Source organism: Tripterygium wilfordii, chromosome 6, assembly GCF_013401445.1.
Source record: "Tripterygium wilfordii isolate XIE 37 chromosome 6, ASM1340144v1, whole genome shotgun sequence".
NCBI lineage: Eukaryota > Viridiplantae > Streptophyta > Magnoliopsida > Celastrales > Celastraceae > Tripterygium > Tripterygium wilfordii.
The window spans coordinates 78338-95312 of NC_052237.1; the positions used below are offsets into that span (position 1 = coordinate 78338).

At 37.5% G+C, this 16975-nt stretch overlaps 3 protein-coding genes across 6 annotated transcripts; 1 reads left to right on the plus strand and 2 right to left on the minus strand.

Moving 5' to 3' along the window:
- Nucleotides 1-194: 194 nt before the first annotated feature.
- LOC120000985 (omega-hydroxypalmitate O-feruloyl transferase) lies at nt 195-1977 on the minus strand. Its single transcript, XM_038849183.1, has 2 exons — nt 1362-1977; nt 195-1282 (listed from the first exon to the last, which is right to left on the minus strand). The coding sequence occupies exons 1-2, from the start codon at nt 1833-1835 to the stop codon at nt 290-292; spliced, it is 1467 nt and encodes a 488-aa protein (XP_038705111.1). The 5' UTR covers nt 1836-1977; the 3' UTR covers nt 195-289.
- A 6578-nt stretch (nt 1978-8555) lies between these two features.
- Nucleotides 8556-10918, minus strand: LOC120000816 (INO80 complex subunit D-like). The gene is made up of 2 exons (XM_038848959.1): nt 10190-10918; nt 8556-9127 (listed from the first exon to the last, which is right to left on the minus strand). Exons 1-2 carry the CDS (start codon nt 10621-10623, stop codon nt 8863-8865), a joined length of 699 nt encoding a protein of 232 aa, XP_038704887.1. The 5' UTR covers nt 10624-10918; the 3' UTR covers nt 8556-8862.
- A 211-nt stretch (nt 10919-11129) lies between these two features.
- On the plus strand, nt 11130-16888 carry LOC120000814 (CMP-sialic acid transporter 3-like). Of its 4 annotated transcripts, XM_038848956.1 has the most exons (16): nt 11130-11412; nt 11539-11595; nt 11734-11918; nt 11994-12140; nt 12469-12525; nt 13440-13517; nt 13750-13794; nt 14199-14258; nt 14409-14534; nt 14896-14973; nt 15212-15281; nt 15473-15580; nt 15737-15870; nt 15966-16045; nt 16162-16210; nt 16302-16888. In XM_038848956.1, the coding sequence occupies exons 3-16, from the start codon at nt 11763-11765 to the stop codon at nt 16350-16352; spliced, it is 1239 nt and encodes a 412-aa protein (XP_038704884.1). In that variant the 5' UTR covers nt 11130-11412; nt 11539-11595; nt 11734-11762; the 3' UTR covers nt 16353-16888. The 4 variants fall into 4 exon arrangements, with proteins under 4 accessions (XP_038704884.1, XP_038704883.1, XP_038704885.1 ...); XM_038848955.1 differs by having other exon boundaries at nt 11130-11595; XM_038848957.1 differs by having other exon boundaries at nt 11130-11595; nt 12024-12140.
- The last annotated feature ends 87 nt before the right edge of the window (nt 16889-16975 follow it).

Below are 16975 nucleotides of genomic sequence, written 5' to 3' on the forward strand. Positions count from 1 at the left end.
CCTTGGGACCTAGGAATTTAGTGAAAGTGAACATAGAACTAATTTGGTGATAAAACAAAACATAATTGGGGACCAGGCCAGCTTGAATATTGATGGTGATAAACTGATAATGAAGATGAGGCATATATATCACATGAAATGGACAAAACTCAAAAGGACAAAACTCAAAAGGGAAGCAAAATGCACCCATGCATGATATGTATGTATATATATATATATATATATAAGACAATAACGTGTATTATCATTCATATATATAGCCCTTTGTTTGATATAATTAGGTAGGTAGCTAGAGTAGCATGCGGAAGAGAGTTTGAAACTTGTCCATTTGGTTGGCAGGGAGAGACACCAAAACATTGACTCCATCCTTATCATCAATGTCTGGGAATAGCAAGACTAAGTCCTTTCTTGGAGAAACCACGGGACAGCAGTATGTGGGCCTCCCCCATGGATATTCCACCTCGGCAAAACCAAGCTTCAACCAGGATGATACCAACAACTCCCCCTGAGGATACCCCTTGTTCATCTCTCCCCAGTCAATCACTGATCTTGCATACTCATTTGTCATCCTCTTTGCACCCTCCTTCACCATATCCACCAATCTTGACAACGGCCCTTCCTCTAGCTCCCTATATGTCGCCGTTGCGTGAGACGTCAGAATGGCGTTGCCTGTGTAAGATGGCGGCAAGGGAGGGCTCAATCTTGGCCGGACATCCACCGCAAAAAGCACCCTTGACAACCTATCTGCATCTGCACCTACAGCTACAGCTAGGTTATTTTTATTTGTATTACAGTTGCTTGCATCACAAGATAAGGCCTTGCACCGCCAAACGTGGGCTGTGATGGCATTGAATACTGACACGCGGGCTTCCATTCCTCCTCCTCGGCTTGCCTTGTCCTTGAGGGCGGCAATGTCAACGGAGGTTAGGCGGAAGATGTGGAAGTCTAGGGTTTGTAGGGTTGTGTCGAGGAGTATGGGAGGGTTTGATGATGATGATGAGGAGGAGGAGGAGGAGGAGGAAGAGTCCTCTTGATGTTGATCTTGATGATGATGATGAACGGTATCGGTGGTGAGTTTGACAAGCTCAGGGTGAGGGAAGGTGACGCGTGGAGGTGATCGAGCTGCTAGGAGATGGCGATCGTGGCAGGGGGTGACTGCCAATGGTTTGCCGCAGGCAAGGGCAGCTAGGTTTTCCAAGAAAGCTTTGAAGCTTATGCCATCAAATGTTGCGTGGTTGTTGGATATTCCAATTACAAAGCCACCGCACTTGAATGATGTCACCTATATACATGTATCAGTAATTATGTTAGAAATTAATATATATTAACAAAAAAGGAATTAACTAATTAATTGAACTTACTTGTACAATGCACAATGGTTTATGATGATGATCAACGCTATCCAAAGTCTGGATAGCCAGTTGTCCAAATGCGGGATTAGGGTAAACCAAGTCTCCAATCTCATCCAAAGAGAGGTCACTATTGGCGACCACAAACCCAGCTCCAGCTCTATTGCAGTCAATCTCCAAACGACCCGTCAGAGGGTTGGTGGTCAGTCTCCCACCCAAGAAATCATACGAAACCAAGACATTCTCAAGTGCATTCTTGAGCTTCTCAGCTACAACTTGAAGAGGGAATAAGCTATCCCCGTCTCCGTCTCCGTCTCCGTAGGCTCTGAAGAAATGGACTGTTTGGACATCAAAATTGACAACTTGGTCTATATTTGATAAGAAGAAAGATTTATTTGTCTCTAATTGCTCTTGCAACTGAAGGGATGGATAAACCAAGCAACTGCTTCGGATGGTGATCCTAAGGTCCTTGGGAATTAATATCATTGGAGCTACTTGTTGGCAAATACTCCCTGTGATGGTTGATGTGTGTTTCTAATTAAGTCGGCTTGTGAAATGATCTATCTATATGGTATCTATATTAATTCTATGGCGCCAGGCGCCTGTGTGTGTGTGTGTGTAGGGTGTGAAAGGCACTCATACACACACACAGAGAGATATATATACATTTACAAATTATATATCTACAAATCAAATATAAATGATTTTTCCTTGTGAGGGACGTTATTAATTGAAAAGTGGTTGGGGTTGTTTTCAGGATAATGTTAATCGATCGGTTTATAAAAATTACAAATTGTCGACAGCAATATATATGTAGGGGAGATTTAAATATATGTATAGGAAATTAGGAGTAGCTATATATCGTTGTATTTCATCCATTTTCAGTCTAATATATATATAATGAAGGATTTATTCGCTCAGCTCGAAAAGTTTTATTGGCTATTGATTTCTTCATTTGTCATTTAGGTGTATTTTTACTTTTTTTTATATAATTTTTTCCCCATTTTTAAAAATTTTGACAGAGTGACGACGAAGCATGAGTTTGTGAACTTTTCTTTTGATTGGTGAAAATATTTCGGGGCGAAAGATAAATAACCGAAATGTTAGGTTTTTTTTTTCTTTTTCTTTTGAGTACAAAAGCTCACACACCTCCTTATAAATATTCGGAGGAGGTGAGACTAGAACCCATGACCTCAGTCAGGGACATGCAAAGTCATAGCCACTCAACCAATGACTCGTTTGCAACCGAAATGTTAGGTTAGGTATATATCAAAAGTTCCAAACCATTAAGTTCACGACTTTATATGTACCATCCATTAATATATGGTTAATGGTAAATTAAATGCGATCGATGATCAGTCGGTTGAAACATTAATGGGATTATGAGTTTGGCCGAAGAAATTGGTTGTGTCTACCATTAATGGGGATCATGACTTCCACCGAAGAAATTGGTTCATCAATTTAACGTTGTACGTATCAATTTATTAATGTTGTCGAAAAAGCGTGAATTTCCTTCACAGTTAATTAGTCCACCATCTATCTATTCTAGCCACCCCCACATAAAGAGAGTTGTAGTATCAATTTAATGTTTTGTTGAAAAAGTGTGAATTTCTTTCACAAGGAGTCCCCTGTCCCCCGATCTATCTACTACAACCCTGCTAAATAGTCCAAGTAAAATTATCTCAAAACTTTCCAAGTTTATGTGGTATGCCTAGTCAGCCTCTCTACCTGGCAAAATTGAATTTCGTGTTCGAAATTTGAAATTCAATTTTTTCGGAGCATTTAAAAGCTGTCAAAATTTCAGGCTTTTTCCATTGAAACACGCGAACTCAAAATACCCATTCTCTTTAAATTGGTTTGCAATTGCATATGCTCATTTCGTTGTATTCTTCCAATTCGAAGCGGCACGGCGATAGTGGTGGCCAAGAACTCTTCCACCTTGTTTTTCCGAAGCTGCAGAAAAGAAGAATATTCAGTATAATCCAACCCAAATTTCAATGTATTTTGCTATTTACCACAAAATATATCTGTGCTTTTGGTTGAGGACGATATACGTTGTTTTTGTGGAAGACGATGAAACTTTTTTGTAAACTTAACGTAACCATACCGTAAAGCTCTCTAATTTATCTCGTTTTGCTTGTTCATTGGATGCCTTGTTTGTGCATTTCATTCTTGTTCATGCATGGGTTCTTGCTTATGTGGCTTCCCAGAGTGTATGTATGAGACCTATTTTGTGCTTATGTTGTTTTGGTTGAAGACAATGCACCTTGTTTGTAAACCTAATGTAATTAGAGACCGTAAAACTCTTTAATTTATCTCATTTTGCTTGTTCACCGTATACATTGTTCATTTTATACCTTATTATAGATTATGTTGCTTCCCAATAAGCTTTCTAATCCATCCGGTTTTGCTTTTGCATATTATATTGAATTTCCCGGGTTGCGATGCTTCCCAGAATGTTTGTGGACCTATTTCCCAAGTTATGACCCATATTGCATTTTATATTGATTTTGTTTTGGTTTGTAGGCTACCTTTGTTTCAAGATTTAGCTTTTTATGTTTGTATACATTGAGTTTTTCAGGTTTCCCCTTTGAATTCCATTTGAGTACTATGCATTTCATTCTTGTTGCTGCCTTGTTTTTATTTTATGTTGTTTCCCAGAATGTGTATAGAGCTATTTTCATCCTTATATTGTTTTAAAACACAATGTAACTGATGGTAAAGCTGACAAATCTCAAATGGTTAGGGGTTAACATGACTTACCTTAGAAATTTCCAATGTCTCTCATTGGACATTCCCTGACCATATTGCTTTTGATATGTGGATTCCTTTTTTACGCTTACCTTATTCTTCAACACAATGGAAAATACCCTCTCTAATTCATTTGGTTTTGCTTTTTGCATATTATACATTGAATTTTCCCAGTTTAAGCTATGAATTCCATGTGAGAATTCAACAATTTTAATTATTGTTCCTACCTAGTTTCCAGGATATGTTGCTTCCCATAATGTATATGGACATATTTTGATCCCTACATTGTTACAAAAACAATGAAAATGTCCCTCATTGGACATTCCCCTGACCATATTGCTTTTGATTGGTGTTTAGGCTACCTTGGTCTCCACATTGTATGTGGATCTCTTTTTGGAACTATCCTTATTCTTCAACACAATGGAAAAGACTCAATAATCTCTCTAATTCATATGGTTTTGCTTTTAAATATTATACATTGAATTTTATAGTTTTCACCTAGAAATTACTACATGCGAGTATTGCACATTTCATTCTTGTTCCTCCCTGGTTTCCAGGTTACGTTACTTCCCAGAATGTATGTGGATCTAATTTTATCCTTGCATTGTTAAAAAAACAAATGAGAATGTTCTCATCAAACATTCCCCTCATCATATTGCATTTCACTATTGATTTTGTTTGGTTTGTACTTTGTAGGCTACCTTTGTTTGAAGATTGTGTGTGGGTCTATTTTAGTGCTTACATTGTTTTTGAAATCAATGGAAAAAAATTTGTTTGGTTTGTACTTTGTAGGCTACGTTTGTTTGAAGATTGTGTGTGGGTCTGTTTTAGTGCTTACCTTGTTTTTGAAATCAATGGGAAAAAAAAATCCTAGAAGCTCTATAATTTATCTTCTTTTGCTTGTTCCTATTGCTTTTCTAGTTTTTTTTGCTTACCATAATGTATATAGACCTATTTTGATCCTTATTTTGTTATTTCCAGTTTTCTTGTGCACATAATTCATTTCATGCTTGCCTTGTAATTCAATACAATGTCACTAATGCAGTCACTGTCACACTTTTATTGTTAGGCGAAGTAATTGCAATGGCTAGAAAAGCTACAAATACATAGGTTGAGTTACAAACAACAACATCAACATCAGCATACAAATCAAATCTTGGTGGTATCGCGACATTAATGAAAAACTTGAGTTTAAGAATAACTAGTTCTTTGTTTTGTTGTAATTATGTGAGCATACTACTTTATAGTCTTGATTGGTTGCTATGCTATCTTGGTTGTCATAGTGCATGTGGGCCTATTTTGTACTTACATTGTGCTTATAAACATTGTAAAAGATGGCCAATATGATGATTTTGATCTGGTAGTGTCGACTTGACATACATTGAACTTTGAAACTTTATCTATGAATTTTATTTGGGCATTGTGCATCTCTACGTAATGTGCGAGTTTATCTGAACCTATTTTGGTGATCAATTGTTTGCAAACACTGTAAACACTGGGTCATTGGGCGTGAATAAGTTATACATTGAAATGTAGACACTGTAAAACAAAGTTTTTGAATCTGAAATACACTTATCAGATCTGCTGCAAATAAAAAGTCAAATATTTAATCATATCATCTTTGTCTTTATTAACAATCCTATGTTTCACAAAAACTCCCTTCCTTTTGCCCACATCTCTTGTAATATTCAAACAGTTCATCCACACCCTGGAATACCATCCCGATCATGGGGATATCTGAATCATCAACAACAATGTCTTCCAACCCTTCAATTCTCTCATTTGAACTATCACTTACATTGTGCATTATCTTGTTTGATCCCTTAATTTCGTCTTCCCCACATTTGATATTCTTCATCATCCCTTCCATAATTTCACTAGAAACAATGACTACCCCTGCAAAATTCATCAGGTAAAACACAATGTAGTACCCTATATATATCGAACAAAATGGAAGAAAGTGATAAACATATCAATACATTGTATTACGACACTGCATTGTTTCCATATTACTTAACACTGTATGAGCACCTCTGCTACATAAAACAACTCAGTACGTAATCTCACACTCATAACCTATAAACAATGTACATAAATTGGCATTCATCAGAGCCTACAAAATCATAGGTGCCTCCACCACCCTTTGTGCTCTGCCAGGAACGGATGGCTTTGCGACACACCAAACACCGGATTGAGGCTGCTTGTACGGTGGTGGTGGAGCTTGACTACTGGTGGTTGATAGATGGGGGGCTTCGAACAAGCTTTGGTGGGCTTGGAACAGGAGAAAATGCCATTGGTTTGTTGGGCTCTCTCGAAGGTTGCGACTACGCATGGGTTTTTTGGGAGAGAGAATGAAAGCAGTGAGAGAATGAAAACAGAGAGAAGCGGGAATTTTTCTAATGAGAGCGGGAAACAAACTATCTGCAAAACATTTTCTTTAATGTTTTTGTCTTTCTCCATGTTGGCATGCTGATTAATCAAGCCAACTCAACGTCACCTAGATTTGGGATTTATTGGGACAAATAACATTTTCGTTCTATCATTGCCAGCCCCACATATATATACACACACACACGACATATTGTACAATGAGCGTGCATGGGCTTCCTCCATTCATTGCGATCATTTATAGCATTGCTTGTCACCTCCCCCTCAGGACCTAACATATTGTACATAAGTAGCCCATTTCGAGGTCCAATCTTTTATTTTTATTTTTATTTATAATATTCAGTCATACGAATCTAACAATATCATTTTTGTCCGAAACAAAAATTATAGAAAATTTATAATAATTTTAGACCATCAAATGTTTTGATCCGATGGTCTAAAATTGTTATACCAATTTGATTTTTGTTTCAAATAAAAAATACTTTCTTGAATTTGTTAGACTAAATATTATATCTTTATGATTTTTTTTAAGAAAAAAAAAAAAAATTTATCTCAAAAGTATCACTAATTCGTTAGACAACTACACATTTATATATATATATATTTTTTTTTAAATAAAATTTTTTGATGTCAAACGAAGCACTCTAGAAAAGATGTCTAGAGGGTAGGCCAAGAGCATGCAAAGGTCTTCAATCACCTACCTACCGACATCTGTCAAAAAGGCCTAGCCACTCGCTTCGGACGGCCAGATAAACCCCATACAATACAGTGCTTGTATATATACACACGCGCGCGCGCGAGTTCTCAGGTGCTTAAATATATGTCGTATGTGATTGGCATGCAGCAAACAACATATTCACAGTACCCAATGATGTGTCAAATTGTTATTGGGTTGGTTAATTTGAAACCCAAAACACGTCTACGATCTGTTTCCACTTTATCAGCTAACTTGTTCTTCCCTGGCAGGGATTGTAATGAGAGAGAGTACAGGACTTGACAGTCCTTTTGTTCTCACTTAACACAAGTACAATTCTTTAAATGGGTTATTGCAGATTGCCAGACGAAATCAATCATACTGTGCCTTGAACAACCTGCACTCTACCTCAAGAAGAGAGTGGTGGAGGTTTCAAAAGCAATTTTCCATCATAGTCTATACCAACTACATCCAGTTTGTTAAACACCCTATCTTAATAAAAGGGGCAAGTCAAAGATATGAAAGAGACACAGATTTTGAGAATACCACCAAGGAAAAGAGAGAACAAGGAATTTCTTATGCTAAATCCAAATCAATCGCATCTGCGACTTGCCATTTTTATCACTCTCTTTTACGTACGCACTCAGTCCTGAAATCACGTCATTTTGTCTCACTTGTAGCCATTTGATGCTTTGATCAGAATTCATGTCAAATATCCACAAAACCTACACCAGATAGAGAAACTAAATATAAATGTCACAAGTAAATAGAAGAGGCTACCAACACTTTCGAGGTTTCCACTTAATGCCCTCATTCACACGAATCTCACTGTGCAGTTGGCCCATAACAATCGAAGAGTGAGTTTGTTTACTGGACTACTGCTTATTTTACTTGAAACTGATTTTAACTAATGCCTACGACCTCTATCTGATCAGATGATAACACAGAGTAAAGACTATCTCAGCACCAGGAACAGTGCATCACGTCAACATCTGCAAATGTACTCGACAAGGGGTAAAGACTTATCTTCACAGTTGGGAAGCGCATTATTTCAACTCTCGAGCATATAGTCACTAGATGTCAGATACTGTATAAAGCGATGGTCATATCCACACCAGGCACAGAGGGTTGTATAAAACATTGGAGGAGATACAGAAAAGCTCATGTCCCTTCGTACTTCGGCTTTAATGCCATCAAAACAAATTGTTTAATGAAAATACAGCCACATAACCAACTCAGATATTTTTATTTGACCATAGAAACACACACACCAATAACAACTATAACTAGTTAACAACAACAACAATAAGAGAGGTGCGTTGAAAAAAAAAAAAGAAGTAAAAAGTAAAAACGAAAAGAAAAAGAAGAGGTAGTAAGGAAAGGCAGAGGATTAATGAAATAAGAAGCAATTCATAACATTTACAGGGTAAGCTGTGCATATGAAATGAATCCACATGATTACACGAACAAGCAGCAAAAGATGAGCTAAGAAATTGGTACCTCATGTATGCTGTATGCACAGGGTATTGTCTTTCAAGTTTCAAGGCACAACTCCAAGGCCCATTAGTCCACATAATCAAAGATACAACTGAGAATTCCATGACTAATAATCTGCTGATTGCATGAACAGCTAACGGCGTAAGCAGATTAAAAGAATATGCAAAGAACAAAAAAAGTGATCTAATTAGTTTTCCCCTCCTTGATCTCAGTTTTAGCAAGAGAAGCCTTCTTAGTGGCTCTTCTTTTGCTCTGGATTTGGCGGACATATTCCGTGACCATCACATGAAATTTGGGCACAAGCTTACTTGGAGAAGTTACATTAAGACCTTGCTTTTTCAAAGCTTGTTTGAGATATTTTTCAGACTTCTGCAAATGTGTGGCACATAGGACAGGAATAGTTGATCTCAATACTGGTTTCCCACATAAAATTGGCCCTGCGTGTGCACTGAATACAGGCAAACATACACAGTAATCATGAGGACTGATAATATTCAATATACTGCACAAAAGGTAACACTAACTACAGCAAAAGAACATTCAAGACTTCTTGATCAATATTTTTCTCTTCATCCCAGGATCATGCCATATGGGATCGTACGTCTAGCCAAATCAATGACCATTAAATTTGTGGGAATTTGAAGTATTTCCGAAAGTATCAACAATAGTACATCCAAAAACATGATATACAATCTCTACAAAAAAAAGGCATACAGGCACAGATGTACCCAGCAAGGCTAGCCAGACGGCCCAAACCAGACGATTAATACATAAACCAGTAGACTGCTTGTTTCTAATGCTACAAAACAAACATTTACCTCTTGGTTTTACTCATATTGCAAGTAAACAAAAGCATGAAGACTGCTCTCTTAGCCCAGAACATGATGGAATTAACTAGGCAACAATTAAGAAACACAATAACACAAGTGCAGACAAACATGCGTACTTACGATTTACAAACTAACCCTGTCCAAAAATCGTACGAATTCATGTCATTAAAATCATAATGCAAGAATTCAAAGTTTCCCTCAATATTCTGGCTTGAGTAACAAGACAATGCCACAACCTACAACTTAAGAACAATGCAAAATAAGATCAGCCTACAGGCACATGCAAAGCACAACCCTTTCAAAATCATCGATTTCTTCAGAAAAATAGCAGCATTCATTGTTATTATCAAGTGTGTGACTGTGACTGCGACTGCGTGTAAAAGCATGAATAACCGTCCACTTAAGAGTCTACCCCATAAATTCAATCACAGTTCCCTTATACTAGCCATACAAGCATACTGTCACTCTATAATACCCACAAATAAAAGAAAAATTAGTTAATAAGGAAAGGGGGCTTCTCCCTCAAATGTACCTTAAAATAATACATTTATCCGAAGTTAAATAAACTCCAAAGCACAATCAATATGGGTACATAACACATAAACATGGATGAATATGGATTGATATGGAGAATAATGTATACAGCAATAAGAGATTAGGAGTTGAAAGAGAAAGTAAACCTCTTGATCACATATGTGCACCCAGTGTACAGCTTCTGTTTAGAATCAGACAGAATGTGGGCATGACAGAACCTCGTCAAAGCCATCGCCTTTACCTTGCAACCAGCCACCGCACACTTCCCCTTAACGTACCCAGTCCCAACCCCGAACCGGCCTTTCTCTCCGGCTCCATCCGTAGCGTTCTCAAGGGCGATGGTCTTCTTCTCGTCCTCCTTGAAGGGACTTATTCCGTATACCCAGTAGTAGTCCCTGTACCTGGCCTTGACCTTCTCCATTAGAGACCAGTAATGGTCCCTGTAGACCCGGGCAAGTTGCTTGACTCGCCGGGATCGCCGAGTCAGAACCTCATATCGCGTGAGGTATTGGGAGCGCGCGAGGGCCAAGTCCTGGTCTGAGCCATCGATGGTCATGGGTTTAGGTTCCGGATCAGCCATGGCTGAGACAATCGAAAGATGAATCTCAGGACGGCTTAATTGGTAGGGTTTTGGCTTTTCGGATGTCTGAGGGGGGAGAGTTAACTGGAAACTTGGAACTGAAAGAGGGAATATTCGGTGGGAGTTGCGCACCACGTCATCATCTGGTGCACATGCGACGTGTCAACCTCTTCCACTGAAATAGACCAAAAATCACCCTCCAAGCCCCAAGATGCAAGAAAATTGAGGAAGAAAAAAACTTCCTAAGTTAGGTTTTGAATCCTAAATTTCATTTTGGCTGTGATTGAACAACAGTCTGTAAAATCTTCATATCACAAATTTGATCAACCGCACTAATCTCAAGTAGTTTCTCCCATTCATTCACTTAACCCTAAATCTTAAATTCTAATTTTACAGGAAAAATTAAAATATATAGAATTTTTTATTTGCTCACATAAAAAAAAAATAAAAAATTCATAAGTATAAATAAAGAAACCGACGGTGAACCCCCAGATCACCCCCGTCGCGTGTCCTGTCCTCCGATTGGAGTAAGCTGTAGCGTTCAACAAAATATTCAGTCGTAGAGAACCAGCGACGTTACATCCTGCCGGCATTGCCCCCCCCCTCTCTCCCCGCGTTTATATGCAAAACTCTCGATCCAATTCAATTCTTCAGTTTCCCATTTCTAGATCTCTGCCAGCCTTTTGAGATCTCGGAAAAAGCTCAGCTCTATCTGTCCTTTCTGGGTTCCGCTTCGGGCATCTTCTCTTGGACTCGGGGTGTTTTTTTTTTCACCCGTGGCTTGCCAAGGCAAGTTCCGAATATTACGCTTACTTTTGCGGGGAAATCCAGGCCAATACTTGTTATTTTTTCTCGTTTTTATGTTTGGGTGCGTGTATGTATTGGTCCCTTCAAATAGGTCGATGTTGTTGACAGGTTAGAAGGAGGAGGATCAATCCGCTTCCTTCTTGTTCTCGCTAGTGACTTTCCCAGGCAAGTCCCGATCTTAATTCATGCGTTTGCATTTTTGTTTCGTTTGATCTTAGTATCTTAGTTTCTTTCGCGTATGTGCATGTTGCTTTGTGAATGTATCGGAAACGGTGGCTTCAAGTGGATCGATATTGTTGCCAGGTTAGGGAAAATAGTGGGCGGGTGAAGGGATGATAGAATGCAAAGTTTGTCACTCGAAATTGGCATCTCCAAATAGCAAAACGGTCTCCAAGGCTTATGACAGGCATAGGAGCATTGTCTCCTCCAAGACCCGTGTCCTCAACATTCTTTTGGTCGTTGGAGACTGCATCTTGGTTGGTCTGCAGGTGATTGATTCTCTCAAATATTAGTTCAGTTGCCAAAAGAAGAGTTGAATGTGTGTGTCCAAAATATTTGATTAGATGTGCATCTTTCTTTCCCACTTCCTGCAGCCTATATTGGTTTACATGTCCAAGGTGGATGGGGGTTTCAAGTTTAGTCCGATAAGTGTTAACTTTTTGACTGAGGCGGTCAAAGTTGTTTTTGCAGTTGTCATGCTCTTATTACAGGTATGTTTTAATTTCCCTCTTACCAATTTGGGTGGGATATTCAGCCAGGATTTAATTTCTAGTGCTTTTCTTATCAAGCTGTTGGACCTACCACCTTAGATAATGTATATGGTTCCAATCATTTTGTGCTGGATGGGTTGCTCTGCCCATTTTACCTATGATGGTTAGACTAATGCTCTTGAAGTCTTCCAATAAAAAGTCTTTTTTGACCCTTGAATCTTCAATTACACGTGGAGTAATTCGAATTCTGCATAGTGTATGCAATAAATTGTTGCTTATTGCCATAATTTACATTCTTTTTTCTTATTGATATTTAAATATTTACCAGGCACGACATAAGAAAGTAGGCGATAAATCTCTTCTCTCTCTATCAACCCTCGTACAGGTAAAATATCTATGTTAGAATGGAAAATCTGCATTATAATGTTGTGCAGTGATATGCGGACCTTCTTTAGTTTGTCTTACATGAGATTCTTTGATGTGGAGATGTGATAATGTCATGAGGTTCGGATTTCCTTTGGCATTGTAATACATGAATACTTATATGGATGTGTGTGTGCTCGCACATGGGTAGAACTCACAATTATTACTTGGTGTGCAAGCTAACTTTTTGGAGATTACAGAAGTATAGGAATGTTTAGATCTGATTGGCATGTGCTCCATTACTCTCCATGTTTTGCACCATTCACAAAAACTTTCTATGTTTGGAAATAAAAAAAATATTTTTTAGTTGTCTGTGATATACATTCTGTAGGATTAATGATAACACTTGACTTAACTGTATACCCTTTATGCCTCTTCTTAGATTGTTAAGAGCTTTGAATTGTTATATTCAGGTCTTTTTTTGCAGCTGTCAAGTGTCAACTAATGCTACCCTGTTTCCGTTTCAAATTTAGAAAAAAAAAGTTAACGTTTTCCTTGAAGAATGTAATAAATGAATACGAGTTAAAGAAAGTGGGAGACAGTTGAGCCAAGAAAATAAGTAGTGCTTATTTTTATCTCTGTTTGAGCATTTCTTGTTGGGCAAAGGATGTTCCTTTGCCGTCATTTAGGGCCATATTTTTGTTTATGCTTACATTTAAATTCCAGATTGTGTAGTTTCAATTTAATTTTAGATGAATTGCCTTATTATTTTCAAAATGCCTTTTGAACTTTGCAAGTCAATTTCTCTCTTTTGTGTCTATCTTCTAATCTTGTTGCTTTGTAATGTGCTGAAACCTGAACGCCACTGTCCCCCAAGAAGAAATTCACTTTCTCATCCTGATGTGCCCTTTTCTTTTTTAACTTTCACCCATGCAGGCGGCTCGAAACAATGTTCTTCTTGCTGTTCCTGCTTTCCTATATGCAATTAATAATTATTTGAAGTTCATAATGCAGGTATAAGTTTTAGCACTAATCTCTACTGCACTTCTAGCCCAATATCTTCTACTAATTTTGAATGATTCGTATTCTTCTGTGGTACTGATTCTGATGGAAATTTTGATAATCATGCTCATGTTTAAATAATAATTATTATGCTTATCTTTCCTTCCTGGACATCTGTATTTTGAAGCTGATTTTATCCTCAATATTTGATTGCAAATGACCTTTTGGGCTGACCCTTGTGCAGCTTTATTTTAATCCAGCAACTGTGAAGATGCTGAGCAACATGAAGGTAGCTTAATTATACATTTATAGTCATGATATTTTTAATGGGGTCCCAGTCTTCTATGCTTCATGAAAGCACACTATGGTTTTGAACACACTTCATCCAAATTTGGTATTTATGAGTTATAGTTCCAGCTTCGAGGATCCTAGGATCCTAGTTGTTAGCTATGATGAATCAACTGTCCAATATCAAACTAAAACGTTTAGCAAGCCAATTCATTTGATTGTAAATTACCTGCCTGTTACTTATAGTTGATTGTTTAAATTTTGGTACGGATCTATTTTCTGCAGAGCTGGCTTTTTATTCGTGGAATATTAAACGTTCGATGCACTTGATAGTGGCTTTTATCATTTCTTTCCTCAAGAATAATTGAGAGATCATATTATATCATGGATTGCAAATATTTACAGGTGTTGGTGATTGCTATATTGCTGAAGATAATCATGAGACGGCGATTTTCCATAATTCAGGTTTTTTTAAACTGTAATTGTTCCTTCATGACCCAAACTGCACTTTTTCCTTCCAAATTTGAAGAGAAACAATCTCAAGGCGAACAATTGTTTTGTATGAATACTTTTTATATATATTTTCTATCTATTATATCACTTGATTTTGGACAGTGGGAGGCTCTTGCTTTATTGCTCATTGGAATTAGTGTGAATCAATTGCGGTCTCTACCTGAGGGCACCACTGCATCGGGTTTACCTGTTGTTGCAATGGGGGCATACTTATACACACTGATTTTTGTAAGTAAATGTCTGCTTTTTGCTGATTTCTTATGGACTGTCAGAACCCTGTTCCATAACTTTTCTGCAGGAAGGGTTAATTATAATTTTGTATTTCAAAATTTCTGAAGTGACTGACATCATATATATGTATCTAATGTGTGTGCATGTAAGATGCTGTCTCACTTGTCTGTTTTCTCTTTTATTTGTTCAAAATATGTTGAAACTATTTATCCTTTTTTCCTAGAAAATACTGGAAATTGCTTCCCAGTCGTGCTCATGAATCAGCTAAAGACTATTTGTGTTAATCATTTCACTTTAACATGTTTCCATGCTATGCTACATACATCTTGGAGATACTGATTTAAGTACTTGTAAACAGGTAACTGTTCCGTCTCTAGCATCGGTCTACAATGAGTATGCTTTGAAGAGCCAGTTTGAGACCAGCATTTATCTTCAGGTGTGTTTCCAGTTTCCAGTTTCCACTGCCACATGATATATCATATGGTTGCTGCTTTATGTTAGAGCTAATCTGAGACTAGTGTTAAAATTTTGTTCTGCGCCATTCTGTGATTGTTTCATGTATATTCCTTTCTTATCTCAGAAAAAGCTAAGTTTGTTGTTTGACTGTAACTTTGTTGATTCAATCTTTTCTTGCTGTATCTCTTACAAGAATTTTTGGTTCACACATTTTGCAGAATTTGTTTCTGTATGGGTATGGTGCCATATTCAACTTCTTAGGCATCCTTGTAACTGCCATTTTCAAAGGTATGGATGGCACGTATCTAGTATGGAATTTCCCATGTTAAGGAAAACATGCTTTCTTGTGATATGACCATAACTTATTGAAGTTAGTGAGCCACAATTGAACGACTGAGTGTGCCTGATAAACAAAAAAATAATACAAGCCTTAATCCCCAATATTTGTACTTAGAGATTCCATATTTCCATGCTTTTAGGTCCTGGGAGTTTGGATATTTTGCAAGGACATTCGAAGGCTACAATGCTTTTGATTTGCAACAATGCAGCACAGGGGATTTTGTCATCATTCTTTTTCAAATATGCAGGTTGTTTTTTTCTTAACAACATTTAGATTCCTAGTTTTGATTTCTGTGACCTGGACTGTTTTGTGTGCTGGGACTAGTGCTAGTATTGTATATTGCACTGTTATGATAGCATTTTATACTGTCTATTACTCAATAAACCTTCTTCAATGCTTGCAGATACAATCCTGAAAAAGTATTCATCAACTGTCGCCACAATTTTTACGGGAATAGCATCTGCAGCCCTGTTTGGCCATACCCTGACCATTAATTTCATTTTGGGAATATCCATTGTGTTTATCTCGATGCACCAGGTAAGTATTAGTCTTAACAAATCTTGCACTTTCTTATGCACAAATTGAGAGAGAGGAGGTTATACAAAATTAATCTATCTGTCTTTTTTGTTCAGTTCTTTTCACCTCTTGCAAAGGTTAAGGACGAACGACAAAATCTTGGCCTGGAAACAATGGATAGTCAGAACAACCAAAGGTAGTTGGTTTTTCCTTTTTGCCACCGTCTGTTCATTATTTTCATAAAACTGAAAAATCATCAGGGTCTTGTTTTAAATCATGGAAAACTTTTGACTAAGTGCACTTACTCTTCAGGTCGACGGATGCATCGTTCATAAATATGGCTGCTGGGGCAAATGAAGATGTAAGAATTCATTTAAATTTGCTGAAGTTGTCTATTTGAGATTTCTTTAAGTGGAACAGTGTTGAACATCATATTTTTGCTATATTTGCAGGCTAGTCATGGAATTGGACATGAGGAAAGGGGGCCACTTCTTCCCATCTGAAGTTGGTAGCAATCAACACTTTTGTCTACGTATGCTTGCAACGTGAATTTAGTTGAATCTGTTTCAGAAATGCTTTTGGAGTGTACATTCCCAGTCTTCTGGACTTGTGGGGCTGAGAAGAGCCTTTAGTTGCAAAGCAAATAAGTAGCATAAAAGAAATTTTTTTTTTTTCTCTTTGCGATTGGTTTTTCTTCATAGCGGTCCGAATACTCCATCTGTGGTATATGGTGCAAGCCTAACTGGACCTTGTTTGAAGTATTTGAGGTGTATGCATATGTTATTACTGTGCACATGACATGAGGATGGAGGAGTCGGAGATGGAGCTGCATTCTGGATTATATCAATTTTGTACACAAACAGTTATATGATGGGAATTATAGAAGATTACTGTTATTTTTCGATTTTCTTATGCGTTGGGCTTTCCTTGGATATAATTATGGACGGTGTCAGATTGTTATTTGTCAGAATACATGCATTTTAGCTATTACTGGGTGAAGATGAATTGGGCATTGTCAGTAAAAAAGCCCAACAAGAAAGCTTTGATGTATCTTCCTTTCCATCTTTTGTCAATGGTTATAGTGATTTTCCTTCTATATATATATATCTCTTTGTTCTTCTTTTTG